The sequence below is a fragment of the Sceloporus occidentalis genome, unplaced genomic scaffold, assembly GCF_023333645.1.
Source record: "Sceloporus occidentalis isolate IW3139 unplaced genomic scaffold, rSceOcc1.0.p SCAF_64, whole genome shotgun sequence".
NCBI classification, from domain to species: domain Eukaryota; kingdom Metazoa; phylum Chordata; class Lepidosauria; order Squamata; family Phrynosomatidae; genus Sceloporus; species Sceloporus occidentalis.
Window position 1 is genome coordinate 1,239,391 of NW_028317044.1, and position 17,556 is coordinate 1,256,946.

The 17,556-nt window shown below is 50.4% G+C and overlaps 2 protein-coding genes across 3 annotated transcripts; one reads left to right on the forward strand and one right to left on the reverse strand.

The window, feature by feature from the left end:
• Positions 1-691: 691 nt before the first annotated feature.
• On the reverse strand, positions 692-5,168 carry LOC149287073 (uncharacterized). The gene is made up of 5 exons (XM_089493513.1): positions 2,998-5,168; positions 2,513-2,961; positions 1,424-1,468; positions 1,051-1,058; positions 692-697 (listed from the first exon to the last, which is right to left on the reverse strand). The coding sequence occupies exons 1-5, from the start codon at positions 5,166-5,168 to the stop codon at positions 692-694; spliced, it is 2,679 nt and encodes an 892-aa protein (XP_089349639.1).
• A 1,390-nt stretch (positions 5,169-6,558) lies between these two features.
• On the forward strand, positions 6,559-17,018 carry VPS37D (VPS37D subunit of ESCRT-I). Of its 2 annotated transcripts, XM_089493391.1 has the most exons (5): positions 6,712-6,767; positions 10,499-10,598; positions 11,320-11,491; positions 11,828-11,910; positions 12,694-17,018. In XM_089493391.1, the coding sequence occupies exons 3-5, from the start codon at positions 11,347-11,349 to the stop codon at positions 13,174-13,176; spliced, it is 711 nt and encodes a 236-aa protein (XP_089349517.1). In that variant the 5' UTR covers positions 6,712-6,767; positions 10,499-10,598; positions 11,320-11,346; the 3' UTR covers positions 13,177-17,018. The 2 variants fall into 2 exon arrangements, with proteins under 2 accessions (XP_089349516.1, XP_089349517.1); XM_089493390.1 differs by lacking the exon at positions 10,499-10,598 and having other exon boundaries at positions 6,559-6,767.
• The last annotated feature ends 538 nt before the right edge of the window (positions 17,019-17,556 follow it).

A 17,556-nucleotide genomic window follows, 5' to 3' on the forward strand; every position in this document is an offset into this window, starting at 1 on the left:
TTGTCCTCATCTGGCCCTTCCTGATATCTCATTGATAACTCAACACTACCATCTAGCGGATCAAGCCATCCATGTTACTTAAATCTGACTAAAACTGTCCCAAATAAATACAGTGGTTAAGGGCGAAGGACCCCCACAGATGTGGAAAAACCGCAGGTAGAAAAACCCCATTCTTTTTTACCTGAGAGAGCACCTCTCTAGGAATCTCCAGGTCCTCCAGTGCACCTCTATGATCTATGGTTGGCCACAGAATCATGCTGGAGGACTTAGCAATGCCTAGAGAAGGGCTTTCTCTAAGATGTTCTAAGTTCTCTAGGACAACTCTATGGTCAACTTTTGGCAGAGTTGCGCTGGAGGAACTAGAGATGCCTAGAGAGAACGTATGGATCAAAACCACAAATCATCAGATCCGCAAAAGGCAAAGCCACCAACGTGGACGGCCGACTGTATAATGATCCATACATTTTTAATGCACGCTTGTCCCTCCGTCTTTGCTAGGGTTAGGGGCACATGAGTCCTGTGAATATGGGGAAACCGCAAACAACAAAAACGTCACGTTTTTACCTGAGAGGACACCTCTCTAGGAATCTCTAGGTCTTTCGGTGCAACTTTTAGATAAAGCTGACCATAGAGTTGCATTGGATGAGCTAGATATTCCTAGAGAGTGCTTATTAACCAAATCCGTGAATAATCAAATCTGCAAATATCAAAACCACAAAGACAGAGGGATGAGCATACTTTGCTTTTAATGCACAATAGATAGGTGCGCCACCCGAAACAAAACTTAAATCCTCCCCGCTGAAGCCATTTTTCATTTTTGAAAATGCAACCCCTTCTGTTACCCAAAATAGGCAACACACTTGGAAATATATTACCCTATTAATAATAATAATAATAATAATAATAATAATAATGTTTATTTTTAGCCAACACACCACACTGGGGGGCCTTTTACGTACCTTCGGTTCGACTCTTAGTCCACCATTAAAAACCACTACGCGGAATTACTCCAAGTATTAAAAAATGTAACAGAAGCATCCCTTGACTTACCTCATCGTCTGGAAGCCAGGAAGAGAAGAGAGGGGTCCAATTTCCAAAGAGAAGGATCATCCAGCCAGGGACATAATAAGAATTGCAAAGAGAAAGAGGTCAGGTTAGAGTAACAGCCACCAGAAATTAGGAAAAGATGGGTTAAAATAAACCTTAAGATAATATACAAATCAGATCCGCCTAGTGCCAGGATCGCTTCCATGCCATTCCAGCATCGCTTACTATTGGGATGCACACTAGGGCAGAGTCCATACATATTTGGGCCTTGGTTCATTATAAAACGGAAAGGGGAAAGCCATATACACAGCGAGGCCTCTGCATTTGCTGGGTTTAGGAGCAAAGATCATAAATATCATAAGAATAAAATACCCACCTTTCAGCCACCAAAGGATGTCAGCGCTCATCTTTTCGGAGACATCTGGGAAAAGGGAAAAGATGGAGAGTAAAAACTCAATGAGAAACTGCAATGCAACAGCTGGAAAAGACAAAAGACCACAACGGTGGATGGGTTTGCTGAAGGAATGCAGTTGGGTCTCTGGATCTTCTGAGTCCTCTGTCCGCATCTGAACCATGCAAACAATGGAGGAGATGCATTGAACAACTTGACCCACCATGCTCTCCAAACAAAGTCCTTCAGCCAGCAGTGGTTCCCAAACTCTGGTCCTCCAGCTGTTTTAGACTTCAGCTTGGATAAACCCAAAACACCTGGAAGGCCAGAGTCTGGGAGGCACTGAGCTGTGCATCATCTTACCCTCAGCTACCAAGGAGCTTCCCATGGGGCTGAGGAACCTCTTTGCAAGGTGTTCAGCAGCATAGAAAACACTTGGGAGGAGCAAACATAGGACCTGGGGATGTTTAGACTGGAGAAGAGAAGGTCAAGAGGTGATCCTGTTTAAATATCAAAAGGGGTGCCATGCTAAAGATGGAGCGAGTTTGCTTCCTGCCACTCCGGAGAATAGAACCTGGAGCAATGGACGCAAACTATAGGACAAGAGATTCCACCTCAACATTAGGAGGGACTTCCTAAGAGCTGTTCAGTGGTAGAAGATGCTGCCGCAGAAAGTCATGGAGTGTCCTCCTTTGGAGGCAGAATAGGGTTGGACTTGATGACCCTTGGGGTCCCTTCCAATTCTAGGATCCTATGATTATGGTAAAATTCGTTCACCGCATCTCTGACTTGGAAGCCACTCTGAGGTTTGCCCCCTTTCATGCCGGGAGCCAAACGCCATCAGGGTTGTTTCTCCTGGGTCTTGTCTTGCTATAGGAACAACCCAGCGAACCAGGAGAACAGAGGAAAAGTGGGTTTTTATTTTAAACTGAAGCAAGAGAAATAGGCCACTATGGCTATCACAATCGTTCATGTCGACAGGTACCTCTCATTAATGCAACATTGCACGATAATAATGGTAGAAAGCAATGGACAAGTGACGAAACAGAAGAGCCTAAGACTCTAGGAACGTACCCACAAAGAAAGCGGTAAACCGGTGGGCCAGCTTCATCTTCTGCGGCTTGATGAGATCTTCGGCTTCGTGGCTGGGACCCTCACATTCTGGCCCATGGTCTCTGCGCTCCTTCGTCCCTTCCAAGCAGCCAGACGGAAGCTCAGGCGGCATGGGCGATGCAGACGGGTTGCTCTTTGAGAGGGAATCTTTGTCATCCAAGGCTACCTCCGATTCCACAAGAGAGGCCAAGGTGTCCTCCATGTAGTCCGGGGACAATAAGGTGGGACGCTTCTCGGTCCAATCCGGCGTGAGACGCTCGGCTTTCCTCTCCATCCAGTCCGCATCTGGCAAACTGGTGCATTTTTCTGTCCACTCTGAAGCTGGTTGATCCCTGCTGCTCTCCTGCCAGTCAGGACTTGGTTGGCTCTGGCTCTTCTCTGTCCACTCTGAAGCCAAGAAGTTGCCATATCTCTCCATCCACTCCTGTCCCTGGAGTGTCCTGCACTTCTCTGACTCCTCTGGAGATGAAACACTGGTATCTCCTTGAAGCAAGGGCCACCAAGATGACTGAGGCCCAAACTTGGCCAAGCCTCTTGGCGGCAAAGACTTGGGAGTCACAGCGGTGTCTGGGTACGGCAAGGCCTTCGGACTTGGGGTAGCCCTGGGAGTCCGCTTGGCATCTCGGCAAGGCTCCGTCTGAGTCCCCATGTTCATGGCGGGTGTCAAAGAAGGGCTACGGCTACGCTCCCGTAACGTGGGTGAGATGGCAGGGACGTCTTTGGTCTCTGGGGTGAACAAATGCCTGTGTTCCGCCTCCAGCTCCTGGTGGAGAAGGCACCGATATGGCAACTCACTCTCAGAGTACAAAATGGGCCTTTCCAAATGATGGTAGAGATTTGGGGGCGATTCAGCTCGGAGGGTGGCATGGTGGCTCAATTCGGGCACCGTCAGGAGTGTCCTCCTCTGCTCCCCTTCTTTGCGTAAGGAGCTTCTGCGAGACGTTTGAGGTTGGCTGCAGGGAGTCCTGTTGACCTCTGTCTCCAGGAGTTTGGGATCTTCGCTGGGTCCCATTTGGAGGGAATGCTTCCTCTCATTTGTCTCCCGAGAAAGAAGGACCTGATGGACCTCTGGAGAGGGCAAGCGGTTCTGGGCCGCCGCTTCCCACTCTTGATGGAGTTGGCACCGATACTCGGATTCGCTTTCCGGATGGACAACAGGCTGAACTATCTGGGGCAGTTGGGGCCTGGTTGAAAGGGAACTCTTTCTCCTCTCAGTTTCTGCGGGATGAAGTTCCCGAAGGGCCAGCTCTGAGCCTAGGGAGAGGATGCGCTTCTGGGCTGCTTCCATCTCCCGATGGAGGGAGCACAGGTAATCTGAGTGGCAAATGGGCTTCCGGTTCGGTCTAGAGTCCAGTTCAGGGAATGTGCCAGTAGCCGTGGGCACCGGAGACGTCGTCATCCTGGTCTCTGGAACCATCGTCCACACCTCTACCTGAGGAAGGTCACTCTTGGGGAACACGGAGATCCTGTAGGCCGGTTCAGTTTGAGTCCATACCTCCTTGGGGTTGGGGACGTGTTTGCGGATGAGTTTCTTGGGTGACTGGGTGGCATCGCACGGTCCCGACTCGTTTGCCAGATGAGGTGCCACGCGGTACACCTGCACAGGGTCTCTCCGTGGCAGTGGTGTCTGGGTGGCTTCGTCCCGAAGGCTCATGTTGAGCCTCGCCAAATATTTCGTCAGTGGCTGAGTGGATTCGCTTGGCATCAGGCAGCTGGGAGGCGTTAGGGACCTTCCCGAACTCAGGTCCGTTTCCAGAGCGGGACGGGGCCTCTGGCACAGCAGCTCTTCCCGTTGCGAGTTCAGCCCCTGCTGCATGGACAGGAGCATCTGGCTGGCCGTCATGGTAAAATGTCCCGGTTGGATGGAGCATCTCCCGCCCCAGAAGTCCACCAAGGCCTGCGGTGAAAGGGTCCGGGCCGGAGGCCTCCCTTGCCGGGCAGGACCGCCATAATCAGTTGTGTCCGCGTCTTGGCAGAGGGCACCTCCTCCGTGCTGCAAAGAAGAGGCCTGAGAAATCTCGCTCCCTCGGCGGGACGAGGTGCCTGGGATCAACTCCAACCCTTTTGGCGGCAAGGGGCTTTGGAAGTCCTCGGTTCTTCGGTGCGGAGACGCGTTCCTCAAAGGGTCATTGGGCTGCCGGACGGCAAACGTCTGAGAAAGCTCGCTCCCTCTCCGTGAAGAGGGGGCCGAGGGCGGTGGGAGAGGGACACCCCTTGGGACGGAGGTCCTTCGAGGGGCTTCGGTTCCTCTTGGTGGGGACACGCCACTTTGGGACAACTCGCTCCCTCTCCGCGAAGAGGTTCCCAAGGAAGTTCTCCGGGGAGCCTCACTCCGAGTCCCTCGGGAAGGGGAAGCATTCTGGCTGGAGACCCCTGGGGAAGGCTCACTCCCCCGTCGCGGGGAACTGCTCTGACCGACGTTGCTTAATCTGGGGGTGGCGTCGCTTCCTCTATGGGGGGAGGCCGCCCGGGGGAACTCGGTGGTGGTCCTCAGCACACTGGGCGGCACCGGAGGGCTGCTCCCCCGTCGGGTTTGATAATAGCTGCCGGCGAGCCATTCCTGGGGAGGGGATGCCTCTCTTGGGAAAGCGTCGCAAGCTGAGATGACGCGGGACATCTCCTTCCAGCCCAGAAGACGGGTTGAGGTTCTTCTGCAAGCTCTCTCGCAAAATGGCGCTCCTGTCCCTGCTGTTTCGGTTCTTCTTTTCAGAGTTGACCCTGGTTGTTTTCATCGTGGGGATTTCTTGAGCTCTGGCCTTTGCTGGGCAAGAGGGTCAAGCCGTGACCTCACTCCTGGAGACTGTGACATCATGGTCACACTGCTCACAAGGACATCTGGTCCCTTCACTCTAGGACCATGCTTCTTGCTCACTTTGCGTGTCCCCAATGCAGGGGTCCCTCCACATTCGCCGGAGTTTGGGGCAAAGGACCCCCATGAAAAGCTGCAAATAAAAAAACCACTATTCCTTTTACCTTTGAGCCCACCTCTCTAGGAATCTCCAGGTCCTCCAGTGCAACTCTATGGTCAACTCTGTGTGTGTGTGTGTGTGTGTGTGTGTGTAATGTGTGTGTGTGCCTTCTTCATTTCCAACATATGGAGACCCTAAGACCATATATATATATATATATATATATATATAGGCTTGCCTCAGAGATGGGGAGGAAAGATGGGTGAGGAGGACCCTCTGCACATGCTCAGAAACTCCTCAGGCTCAGACACTCCTTTGCACTTGCTCAGAAACTCCTCATGCATGCTCAGAAATTCCTTTGCACATGCTCAGAAGCTCCTCATGCTCAGAAACTCCTTCACCATGTGCAAAGAAGTGTCTGAGCATGAGGAGTTTCTGAGCATGAGGACTGGAGCAAAGATGGGTCAGGAGGACCCTCTGCATGTACTAAGACACTCCTCCTGCTCAGAAAGTCCTTTGCACTTGCTCAGAAACTCCTCATGCTCAGACACTCATGCATGCTCAGACAATCTTTTGCTCAGGCTCAGACACTCCTCATATTCAATAACTTCTTTGCTCATGCTCAGAAGTTCCTCATGATCAGAAACCCATGCATGCTCAGAAACTCCTTTGCTCATGCTCAGACACTCCTCGTGTTCAGAAACTCCTTTGCACATGCTCAGAAACCCATGCATGCTCAGAAACTCCTTTGCACACACTCAGACACTCCTCATGCTCAGAAACTCATGTCCAGAAGCTCCTCATACTCAGAAACCCATGCATGCTCAGCCACTCCTGGAAGGGGGGCAGCCCCAAGCAGCCGCTCTCTCCTTTGTCCGAGGCCTGCCTTATTTGCAAAAAAGGAAAGTGGGGGAGAGGGGAGTGCCTTGAAAACCCTCTTCCTCCTCTTGCTCCTCGTCCTCGTTGCAGCAGGAGATCGCAGAGCCTCCTCTGCCTCTTCCTCCGCCAGCGTCCCCTTTAAGCGCGTCTCTCTGCTGCCCTCTGCCGGCGCTGGCGGGCGCTGCGTGTGTCGCAGGTGGCGGCGGCGGCGGAGGAGGGACGGTGCAGGGCTGTGCCTCTGCCTTCCTGCCTGGCATCCAGGTGGGTCGGCTGGAGGGCTGGCTGGCGGGGCCATGGAGCGCGAGCGGGGCCCCAGGGGCGGCCAGGCGGCCGTGGACCTGGGCTTCGGGGCCCTCAGCACCGCCCAGCTCAGGGCCCTGATGCGGGACGAGACCTGGCTGGTGCGGATCGTCAAGCTCAGCAGGAAGGTAAGGGACCCCAGAGCTCAGGATCGGGCCCAGGGAGGGAGGATCGGGCCCCTGGGAGGGAAGGAAGGATGGAGGAAGAGGTGGAAGGATGGATAAAGAGGAGGAAGAGCAGGGTCGCATCCTGCCTCCAATCCTCCTTTCAATGCAATGCAACACAATGCAATATGGTTCAATGCAATGCAATGCAACACAGTGCAATATAACCCAATGCAATGCAATGCAACGCAACACAATGCCATGGCTCCTATGCTCCTATGAATGGAACACAGTGCAATTCAGTGGAGGCAAGGCAAGGCAACATCATGCCATGCCATGCCATGGATGCAACACAGTGCAATGCCATGCCAGGCAATGCAATGCCATCCATTGTGTGCCTTGCTGCCCACCCCCTTTAAAGTGGGGGACCCCGAGGAAGCACCTCAAAAAGGAGGGACAAAGGTGCCCACCTTGCTTCCAAGCTCTCAATCTCCACCCCCCAAAAAACAGGATCCATCATCATCATCATTGGTGGGTGGATGTAAGAGGGCGAGGAAGGTGCCCCAGAGAGGCAGGCAGGGCCCCCCATCCATCCATCCATCCATCCATCCATCCAGGGCCTGGGTTGCTGGAGACAATGCCCAGCACCCCCTTTTTTGCAAAAGATGGGGGGCTGGTGGGTCCCTATTATGCCATCCCTTCTTTTACCCCCCCCTCAAAGCAAAAGAGCCCCCCAACCCTTGGCAAAGGTGCCCTTGCCAAAGGGGGGGCAAGGGATCCAGGGTGCCTTGCTGCCTTGGCACCCCCTGAATAATTCACTAAAGCACCCATATATATATATATATATATATATATATATATATATCTCACACACACATATTGTTTCCTTGGCACCCCCTAAATTCACTAAGACACCCCCTTTATACACACACATATTGTTTTCATGGCACCCCCTAAATTCACTAAGATATCCCCATAAACAAACACACACACATTGTTTCCTTGGCACCCCCTAAATCCACTAAGACACCCCCTTAATATCTATCTATCTATCTATCTATCTATCTATCTATCTATCTATCTATCTATCTATCTACCTACCTACCTACCTACCCACACACACACACACACATTGTTTCTTTGGCAGCTCCTAAATGCACTAAGACACCCGCTATAGGGGGTATCTTAGTGAATTAAGGGGTGCCAAGGAAACAAGGCATCCTGGCTCTATTCCATTGTTATGACTCCATATATATATATATATACACACACACACACACACACACACACACACAGAGTATATATTCATTCCTTCTAGGGGGGGTGTTCCCATCCACCTGTCACTCAAGAGCACCCTAAAAATGCCCACTTCCCCTGTTTTGAAAGAGACCTTCCTTTGTGTGCCATCTCTATATATCTGTATTTGTAAAGCATCCATCCCATTGCTTTGTGTGTGTGTGTCTTTGTGTGTTGTGTGACCATCCCTTGGGGTAGATTTGGGGCATCATCATCATCATCATCATCATCATGTGTGTGCCCCCCCTCTCTGTATCTTGGCAAGGCCTCCTGATGGCTTTTGTTTCCTCCATGCCAACCTCATCACAACCAGTTGGCAATCTGGGCACACACACACACACAACAGAGACACAAACACACACTAACACACCCCTCTTTCTCTCTCAGTCTTGTTTTTGTTCTCCTGGTGCATCCAAAATTGCACCCACCCATTCCTCCCGCCCCCCCCAAAAAAAGACACCCACCCACTATTATTATTAGGATTATTAGGGTTATCTATCCTATTTCTATTATCTATTATCTATTATCTGTCTTTAGAGATGCTCTAAATTGCAATTTCTACCATTTTTCATACTGGAAACTTGGCCCTACACCTGCAAATATATCTCCCTGTATCTCATAAACATATATATGTGTGTGTGTGTATGTGCCGGGCCAAGCTTTCCAATAAGAAACATTATAAAAATGGATTATACACACACACACACACACACACACACACACATATATATATATATATATATATATTCCAGGAGGGTGGAGAGTAAGCTTCTTGGCTGAGAAAGCAAACAAATTAAAATCAATTGGATATATGTATATATTTATATATCCGTGTGTGTGTGTGTGTGTGTGTCTGTCTCCAATTAATTAACTGGGCATATAAATATCCAATTAATTACTATATCCAGTTAATTTTAATTTCTTTCTCAGCCGAGCTGAAGCTTTCTTTCCACCCTCCTGGAAAACATGTATATAATATAAATAGAGATACAGATAAATGTGTGTGTGTGGGGGGGGGCAAGCTTTGTATAGATAGATAGATAGATAGATAGATAGATAGACAGACAGACTATATATCTATATATGTATACCTACATAATTGGATATCTATCTCTCTATCTATCTATCTGATTCTATGATCTATCTATCTATAATTGTGTGTATGTGTGTATATCCAAGATAGATGGATAGATAGATAGATAGATAGATAGATAGATAGATAGATAATTTTTCTGCATCCAGCTCTGTTTCTCCTCTTGATATTTCCCTGCCCCTTTCTTTCCCCCCATATCTTCCTCCAAACCCCTCAAACCTGTCCCTTACACACACACAGAAACACACACACACACACCCCTTTGCACACGTCACACGCTTGTGTCATCCATCCTCTGGGCTGGGGTCTGTTTATCTCGGCGCGCACACTCCTTGCACAACCGTGGTGTGCGTGAGCACAAGAAAGACGGCGCTGCCCTGTGCGCTTTCCCCTTTGGGTTGTTGTGGTTGCGGTTGTTATTCTGGGTTAACTGAGCTGTGGTTGGAGCCAGGTTTTGGGGTACCCAGGAAGGATCTGGAAAGGCACATGGGCTTAATAGTAACCACAGTGCCGCGAGGCTGGGTTTTGGTGTAGGGTGGCAAGGTTGGCAAATCCGCTCGGGGCTCTAGCCCAAACCTTAAAGGCCTTGCCATGGCAGCCTTCGAGCACCAAAATACAGAATAGGTTCGGCATCTGGTGCCACGTCCTTTGGAATAAAACCGGTCCGAACTCGGGTACCGGGTTTACAAATTGCCCCAAAATCCACTTCCATACTTAGGAGTGCTTGCCCGCTCTGGGTACGACTCGAACCCAAGGCCCCAAGTGACCCAACAATGCAATATATTGGAGGGTTTGCAAAGAGGGTTGCACGATGCAACGTTTCCTTTTGACTGGGAACGGTCCGCTGCGTTGTTGTTTTATTGTGTTGCAAGGGTGGCACAGACCCACTAAGTGTCAAAACGCACTCTTCCTATAAACTTGGCTGATAGAAAAGGAGAGAGAGGGTCCTAATTTGGGGGTCCTCTGGGATGGGATTCCACGGTAGCCAGTGACTTTCGCATTTGGCGTCGAATCCGTTCTGGGTTTCAGTCCGACTTTTACAGAGCCTATTTGGGGACATAGGAGACTCCGAACCTTGGAGAGCTCCTTCCAAAGTCTGGATTTCGACCCAGAAAAGATTTGCCAACAGAGGACCCCTGTCCCGCTATTGGGGTCCTCCAATCCCCCCAAAAAATACCTCAAACCTCAGCAGAGAAATCACCCCAAAACATAGACAGAGCTTGGGGAAGTCACTTTGCAGAGGGACTGCAATGCCCAGTATCCTCGCCCCATCCATCATGGGAAGTCTTGTTTGCGGTTTTAGATGGTGCGCCATAGGCGGGCTTCTGTTTCTGTTTTGGATTGTTGTTTTCTCTCCCCTGCAAAGCCTATGGCGCTATACAAATAAATGCCATCATCATCATCATCACCATCATCATGATCAACATCATCTCCTAACGTTCTCAAGCGTACAGCCTTCTTGCAAGGTAGGCTGCAAGGTGGAAAGATGAGTGGATGGTGGGTGATAAATCCCAGGACTCCAAAAGTTACTGTTTTTGCATATTGTTGCATAAGCAAGTTGTAATTTTTAAGGGCGTTACGGATAGGAGGTATTCAAGGTTGCCCAGATGAAATTATTATGGTTTGAGAGCTGGTTTATGACTCCCAAACCATTAAACCGCGTGGAGTTATGCTGGAACGCCAATCCGCCAGGGTTTTGAATCTTGGCCCGGCTGTGAAAACCCGCGGGGTGGCTTTGGGCAAGTCACACTCTCTCGTCCCCAGAGGATGGCAATGTCATACCCCCTTTGAAGAAACGTGCCATGAGAACCCCCCATGATAAGGCCTTTAGGGTGGCCATAAGTCGGAAAAGATGGGAAGGCACACGGCAACAAAAACTACAACTTTTACAAACAGAAAAGCCCATAGAAGTCCCTGCCCTGGAGAGTTTACAGTGACGCAAGGGGCTACGGAGCTGCGCAAAGGGAGCAAATGGGTATCTTGAGTGAGTAAGTCAAGCTGCAGAGTGAAAATTTTCACTCGATCCCGAGAAGGTGGCACTTGTAATGTGGAGATACAAGAGGTTTTTGGGAGATCTCTGCTCTCTGTTTGTTTTGCCTTTCTCTAGACCTGTGTGCATTCCTCTTCCCGCCGTTGGGTTGCAAAGCCCAACCGTAAGTGACCTACCTTGTCTGTGTGTCGTTGCAGTTCCAGAACCTGCAGCTGGAGCGGGAGATGCGCCTGGCCTCCAACTACACCTTGGCCAGGCAGAACCTGGCCCTGCAGCCCCGGCTGGAGAACGGAAAGGCCTCCCTGGCCATCAAGTACCAGGAGCTGCGGGAGCTGAGGGAGACCTGCCGAGACAAACAACAACGCCTGGGTGAGCAAAAGTTGTGGGTGTGCAAGAGAGAGTGTGGGTGTGTGTTTATACACACATGCCCCCCGACCCGGGGTTTTCGGTGGTGGCTAGTGACTCCCATCTCACTCCAAGTTTTGGCTAACTTTGAAGGAGCTTTCCAAAACGGCATTTAACACCTTGGAGAGGTCCTTTGGGCTAAAGCCTGGAGCGGAGTCACCATCCCACTGGCATGGCAGCAACCTAGGAAGCCCCATGCCAGCACCTAGGGGGTTATGTACCATGTTGGCATCCCCTTCCTAGGGCAAAAACTGGGGTGGGAACGGTATCTGACGCCGTCGTTTCTGTTTCTACCCGCAGGAGCATGCATGGCCAAATGGACTCCCGAAAATGCCATGAGCAGACTGCAAGCTGAACTGGACAGCGTGGAATCCAAAGTCGAGGTGAGTGTCGGACTGATACGAAAAGGTGGGGATCAGTAAAGCTTTAATCGATAAAGAGAGGGCCTTCTTGGTGGTTGCTCCCAGACTTGGGAACTAGGCTTCCTCCGTGATCTCCTTCTCCGGCGAGTGAAAACTGTCCTGCTCTTGACAGTCTTGGGGTGGCATGGAACTGAAAGCAACTTAAACTGTTTTTAAAAGTTAGAATTCCAAAAAAGGGTTGCATCTGCACTGCGGAATTAATGCACTTTGGCACCACTTTAACTGCCACAGCTCAATGCTATGGGATACTGGACTTTGTAGCTTTGTGAGATGTTTAGCCTTTGCGGAGAGCTCTGGTGCCACAACACACAGCTCCGGTGCCACAACTATAATGGCGCTGTTTAGGGAAACGCACTAAAGGATGCTTACTCTTTCACTAAACATCAAATCCCAGAATTGAATCGGATGGAGCCATGGCAGTAAAAGTGATATCAAACCGCTATAATTGTTTATTCCGTTGGGTTATGCATTGAATATTATATTGTGCAATGTATTCTTATTTCTTTTATTGTAACCGGCACCGATCCGTAGGGAGAGGCGGGCTAAAAATACATTATTATTATTATTATTATTATTATTATTATTACTACTACTGCTACTACTATTCAGTGTGGCTTTTGAAAACTACAAAGTTTCTGACAACCTTCTTATAGCAATGGGGAGAATCTGGAGGTCAGATAATTTCTTCTTGGGTCAGATTCCCAGCCGCTCACCTTCTCTTGCCAACCTTTCCGCTTCCTCCAGGAACAGATGGAGCAATTCCTCTGCTGGGACCTTCCGATCGAATCCTTCGTGGAGACCTTCCAACACACCCGCATGCTCTCCCACCTCCGCCGCACCCAGCTGGAGAAACTCCAGGAGATCCTGAAGCTGGAGAAGGAAAAGACCCCGGGGGAGAAGCCCAGCCCCGGCGTCGAGGACCCTCCCGTCGTTTCCCCGGCCCCCCCGGCTCCAACCACCTTGGCTCTGGCTGCGCCGGCGCAGAACGGGCCCCCGCCTAAGCTCTTCCAGCTCCGCTTGGCACCAGCGTTCCTGATCCCCTCGGAGGCCATGCTCCCCATCCCCGTGGCGGCTGGCGGTTCCCAGAAGTGCTGCCTGCCTACCCTGTCCGCCTCGCACCCGGCGGCGCCCTTTGTCAGCTCTCCGCTCAGCCTGATTGGACACATCCACTTGCCGCAAGCCCACCTGCCCCACCAGCCGAAGAAGAAAGAGCCGCCCCATCGGTAGCCGTCGGAGAGGAAGGCCCCGACGATGAGACTTTTTTTGGACCGGACCCTGGCGTGCGGCGGGATCCGAGGTGCGAGACGCCGGATGGCTATGCTTCCCCCAGACTTGCTGGAAGTTGCGGGCAGGACGAAGGACGCCAAGGGGGGGCGGAAAGCCAACCCGTTCCCAACTGTCTCTTGGCGCCAAATCTTTTCTGATTTAGACTCCCCTCTGCTCCTGCCGCATTGTTCCCCCACCCGGCTAGGGTTAAGGTGGAGGCAGCTATTTAAACCAAGTTATTGTAGTGATAGGGGGACGAGACTGCGGATGAGCCGGAAGGGGGATGTTACCTATCCCTCGCCACCATTTTTAGAAATAAGGGAAGTCTACTTAGTGCCATCTTTGCTCTCTATGTCACTCCACATCCCCAGGCCCTCCTTTTGGGGGGCAACTGACGTTCTTCATGTGCCCATTACATTGATCTGGAGAGAGAAAACCATACAGGCTGCCTACCTGGATTTTCTCGGTCCAGGAAGAAGACCACCTCCCGCTGTTGTCTGTAGTTCCCCTTACCCCACTGGCATGGGAATTGGGCCTGTCCTCTGGCACAAGGTGACCGAGAGGGTGTGCGAATGTGAGCCTGAGTATGGGTGTGTGTTAGGGACGTGGTGTTGGGAATTGGCGCATGTCAGCAGGGCAGGAGACGCCTGCGGAGGGAAGGGGGACTTGGCTCATGGCTGATCTTTTCTTCCCTCCAACTTCCCTATTGTTCAGTGTATCTGTTGAAAGTGGAAGGTCTTTTTTGGTGGGGGTGAAGGTCTTCCATGATGGGAGGAGGGCTCTGTTTTCGGGGGGGTCGGGGTCGGGGTGGGGTTGGTGTGGCGAAGCACAGGGTAGAGCATTTAGCTTCACGTTCTGCAAAGGCGACAGAACGGAGTTTGTACCAGCACAGGGACACGGTCTCCACAGGGTATATCCACGGGGGGAGAGGACACAACTACCCCTTTCCTCACGCCCTCCCAGTCCAAAGTTCGGACTACAATCCCCAGAAAATTTGGCTCCCTCCCATAGCTGGCTCTAGCGGCAGCTGGCGACTAGGCTCATCCGGGCTTTATGGAGCTTTCCAAGGTGCCGGAACCTGTTCCCAAATTGGTTTGGCACTTCCAACCTGGCCTGGATTGACTGCCCCACTGACATGGGAGCCACCAGTCATCGCCAAAGCCAGGGATGGCCACTGTTGTACTTGGAAACCATCTGGAGGGTTTCCAGGTTGGGGGAGTGCGGTTGAAAGGGGAGGACAGGTCTTCAAAGCTTTCCTTGAGCTTGAGTCCACTAGCCCAGTTTTTTATTCTATTTTTTAATCAAGGGGATAATCGAACTAGAAATGCATCACAAACAAACAAACAAACACACACGTTACAGTTGTTTTACATACTGTACAGTTTGGAAGTTCCCATCTAGACCAATTGACCATGATGAAGGCCCGTGAAAAGCAACAGCGGAGTGGGGTTCAGCCACAGAGGCACCCATTGTGTCCTGTGAAAAGAAATAATAATAATTATTTTTATTATTAGCCATCCTTTCCTGTAAGATGTGGCTCGCCATGTTTACGGGTGAGTCTCTTTACCTGGTATATCCACAGGTTGCAAGAGAGACGAGCTTAGAATCAGTCCCTGGAAGCCAGGAAATATCCTCCTTCCTCTCTTCTTCTGCCTCCCCCGCAACGCATTATGAGATTTCGCGTCATGCCCCAAATTCCAGATCTTAAAAAACGTTGCGTTCCAACGTCAACAGTTCCCTAGCTCTTGCATGGGATTTTCACTCCCCCCTCAAATACAGCGGGACTCTGATTCATAGAAGAGTCGAAAGGGACCCCAAGGGCTATCCAGTCCACTCATGCGTTTAGGAGGACGCGCTTCCAAGTCTGTGTGCCGAATGCATGGCGAGGCCTGGTGAGCATCATATCTCATTCGTTATCCAAAGCCACGAGGTTTCCAAGGCTCTGGGGTGCAAGGAGAATGAATGGAGCTTTTGCACCCCTGACTTTACTCCTCCAAAAGGAGTCTGTTGGACTAGAACATGGGCTATAGACAGTGCACCACGTGAGAGACATCTCCCCTTTTCCGTGGGGCATGACGTTTCCTCAACTGAGCCCATTATGGGGAGGGAAGGCAGAAAGCAGGTCCATCGACCGCTGTTTGCTCAGACAGTAAATATGTACAGGAGAGCATGCATGGTGGTCTCTTCCCCAGATCCAGAGCTGCAAAACCATCCTCTGACATTGTCAATGGGGCAACAAGTCCACTCCAGCTAGGCTCCATGTCGGTGGGGTGGCAAGTCCACTCCGGATGCCAGATGTGGCCTAGCTGCAAGAGAGCATCTGTGGAATCTGTTGACCCAGGGGTAGCACCCATCTCCATCCATTGATAGCTAAACCCCTGAGGAAGATCTGCAGAGCCAACATTTCCATGGCGGTAGAGGACACAACTCTCCCTAACTCCAAAATTGCTCTGTTGGGGTAGAATTTGGAGGTCCGAGGCTGTGGGCATTCAACCTGTATAATTGCTAAAGAAAAGTCTGCTATCTAGTTGGGCAAAAAACCAGCGGTGTCTTCTGGCTCCCAGGCCCGTGGGGCGGTGAATCCGTTCCAGGTTTAGACTCGATTTCCAAGAACCGTCCAAGGAAATGAACCTATCTGGAGTCCTTTAAACCATCGGTTCCCAAACTTTGGTCCTCCGGATGTTTTGGACTTCATCGCTCAGGATTCCTGAATGTTGGCCAAGCTAGGTAGGGCTTTGGGAGTTGGAAATCAGGATCAAAGTTTGGGAATCGCTGCTTTAAACCTCCCTTTAAAGCCTGGAGTAGATTCACTGTCCTGGAGACATGGAAGCCACTGGAAATAATACTCTTTCCCCCTCTCCAAACTCAAAGCTGAGTTTGCTTCTCTCTCTCTCTTGATGCAAATATCAACAATCTGGTTTGAAACTTGGGAGATGCCCATCTCATTTTTCTTTGTGGGGTGGAAATTATCACAGTAGGGAAGCAATTCTAGTATTGTTTTTGTCCGCAGAGGAAGGAAGAAGTAATTTAGCAATTTTTGTCATGGAAATTGTCCGTAACGGTGCACTTTTCGAAGAGCATTTGCAGTTCCGCGCAAAAACGTGGCGCTTGGTCGTTTTGGCGAGGAAGGCCAAATTTCCTGCGCAGAAACAGGGAATCCGTGCAGAACCGATTGCACAGGAAAACACCGCTTTCTGCATGAAACCTGAAAATGCAGAGTTCCAACGGCAAAGATCATTATCGGTCCCAAATTTTCTTCTCGACGCTCGAGAAAGCACATTCCCCGACCATTTTTCAAACGTTCCGGATACGCTTCCCATCCCCGTCCCACGAATACAAAGAAGCAACCTTTCCCTTTTTTTGTCTTCCCCCCCCCAAAAAAAAACCCTCCCAAATTTCAAAGCCCTCCATTTCCCAAGAGGTTGCTGTCAGAATGTGCATTTGCTACCATCGGTTTTCTTCCTTCAGATATTTGAGACGGAGGCAGCACCGCTCTCCTCTGACCGGTTTCGTAAAACGCACAAGCCACAACTCATGGCAAAGACGTACCGAGTGTGTATGCGAGTGTGGGGTGTGCGCATGTTGCGGTGGGGGTCTTTCCCAGGGTCCCGGCAGCTTCAAGATAGGCCTCATGCTGTCTTTTTTGTGAACGGTTTCTTTATCCCCCTCTTTATCCTTCCTCCTTGCCCATGTAATCCTTTTTTTGGAAAACTTTCAGTGTGGAAACATTTAAGTGTGGAATATTATATATATATAAAAAAAAACCCGACCTATATATAATATTCTTTGGAATAAATTTAAGTAATGCATTTTGTTTTTTCTGGATGTGGCGTTTTCCAAAGCTTCGTGGCTTGAGTACGTTTGTGTTCTGCAACTGGACCAGGTTTCGGCATCAGGGATAAATTGTTTCTAGAACATGGCCGCATAACCCGAAAAGCCCACAACGGATGCCAGCCATGAAAGCCTTCGACTTCATATCGGGGATCATCGTAATCTTGCATCTTGGACCTTCCATAATCTCTTGTTCAGTGGCGTTTTCTCTAGCGTTCCCTCCTTGATAGCAATGCAAACCTTTCCCCTTCTATTCCTGTATGCATCGTTCGAATGGGCACAGTTTTTGACAACTAAAGTGGAATCGCCACATTCGCTGGGGTTAGGGGCTCAGGGCCCCCATGACAAGGGGAAAAGGCAAGGAATTGCATGGTCAGGCTGACAAATGCCTAGACAATCTCTAGACACAACTCTGTGGACAACGTCTGCCAGAGGCTGACCATAGAATTGCACTGGAAGACTTTACAAATGCCGAGATGATTCTCTAGGAATTCCTCCAGCATAACTCTA

What these genes read in the sequence shown, in the direction of transcription:
- LOC149287073 (XM_089493513.1), bottom strand. Translation starts at nt 5,168, where the DNA reads ATGTCCCGCGTCATCTCAGCTTGCGACGCTTTCCCAAGAGAGGCATCC. An exon ending in TCTCCAGAGGAGTCAGAGAA is followed by an intron (nt 2,962 to 2,997) that starts GTGCAGGACACT and finishes GTGGATGGAGAG; the next exon opens with ATATGGCAACTTCTTGGCTT. An exon ending in GTTTACCGCTTTCTTTGTGG is followed by an intron (nt 1,469 to 2,512) that starts GTACGTTCCTAG and finishes CCCTTTTCCCAG; the next exon opens with ATGTCTCCGAAAAGATGAGC.
- VPS37D (XM_089493390.1), top strand. Translation starts at nt 6,633, where the DNA reads ATGGAGCGCGAGCGGGGCCCCAGGGGCGGCCAGGCGGCCGTGGACCTG. An exon ending in AGACAAACAACAACGCCTGG is followed by an intron (nt 11,492 to 11,827) that starts GTGAGCAAAAGT and finishes TTCTACCCGCAG; the next exon opens with GAGCATGCATGGCCAAATGG. An exon ending in GCGTGGAATCCAAAGTCGAG is followed by an intron (nt 11,911 to 12,693) that starts GTGAGTGTCGGA and finishes CGCTTCCTCCAG; the next exon opens with GAACAGATGGAGCAATTCCT.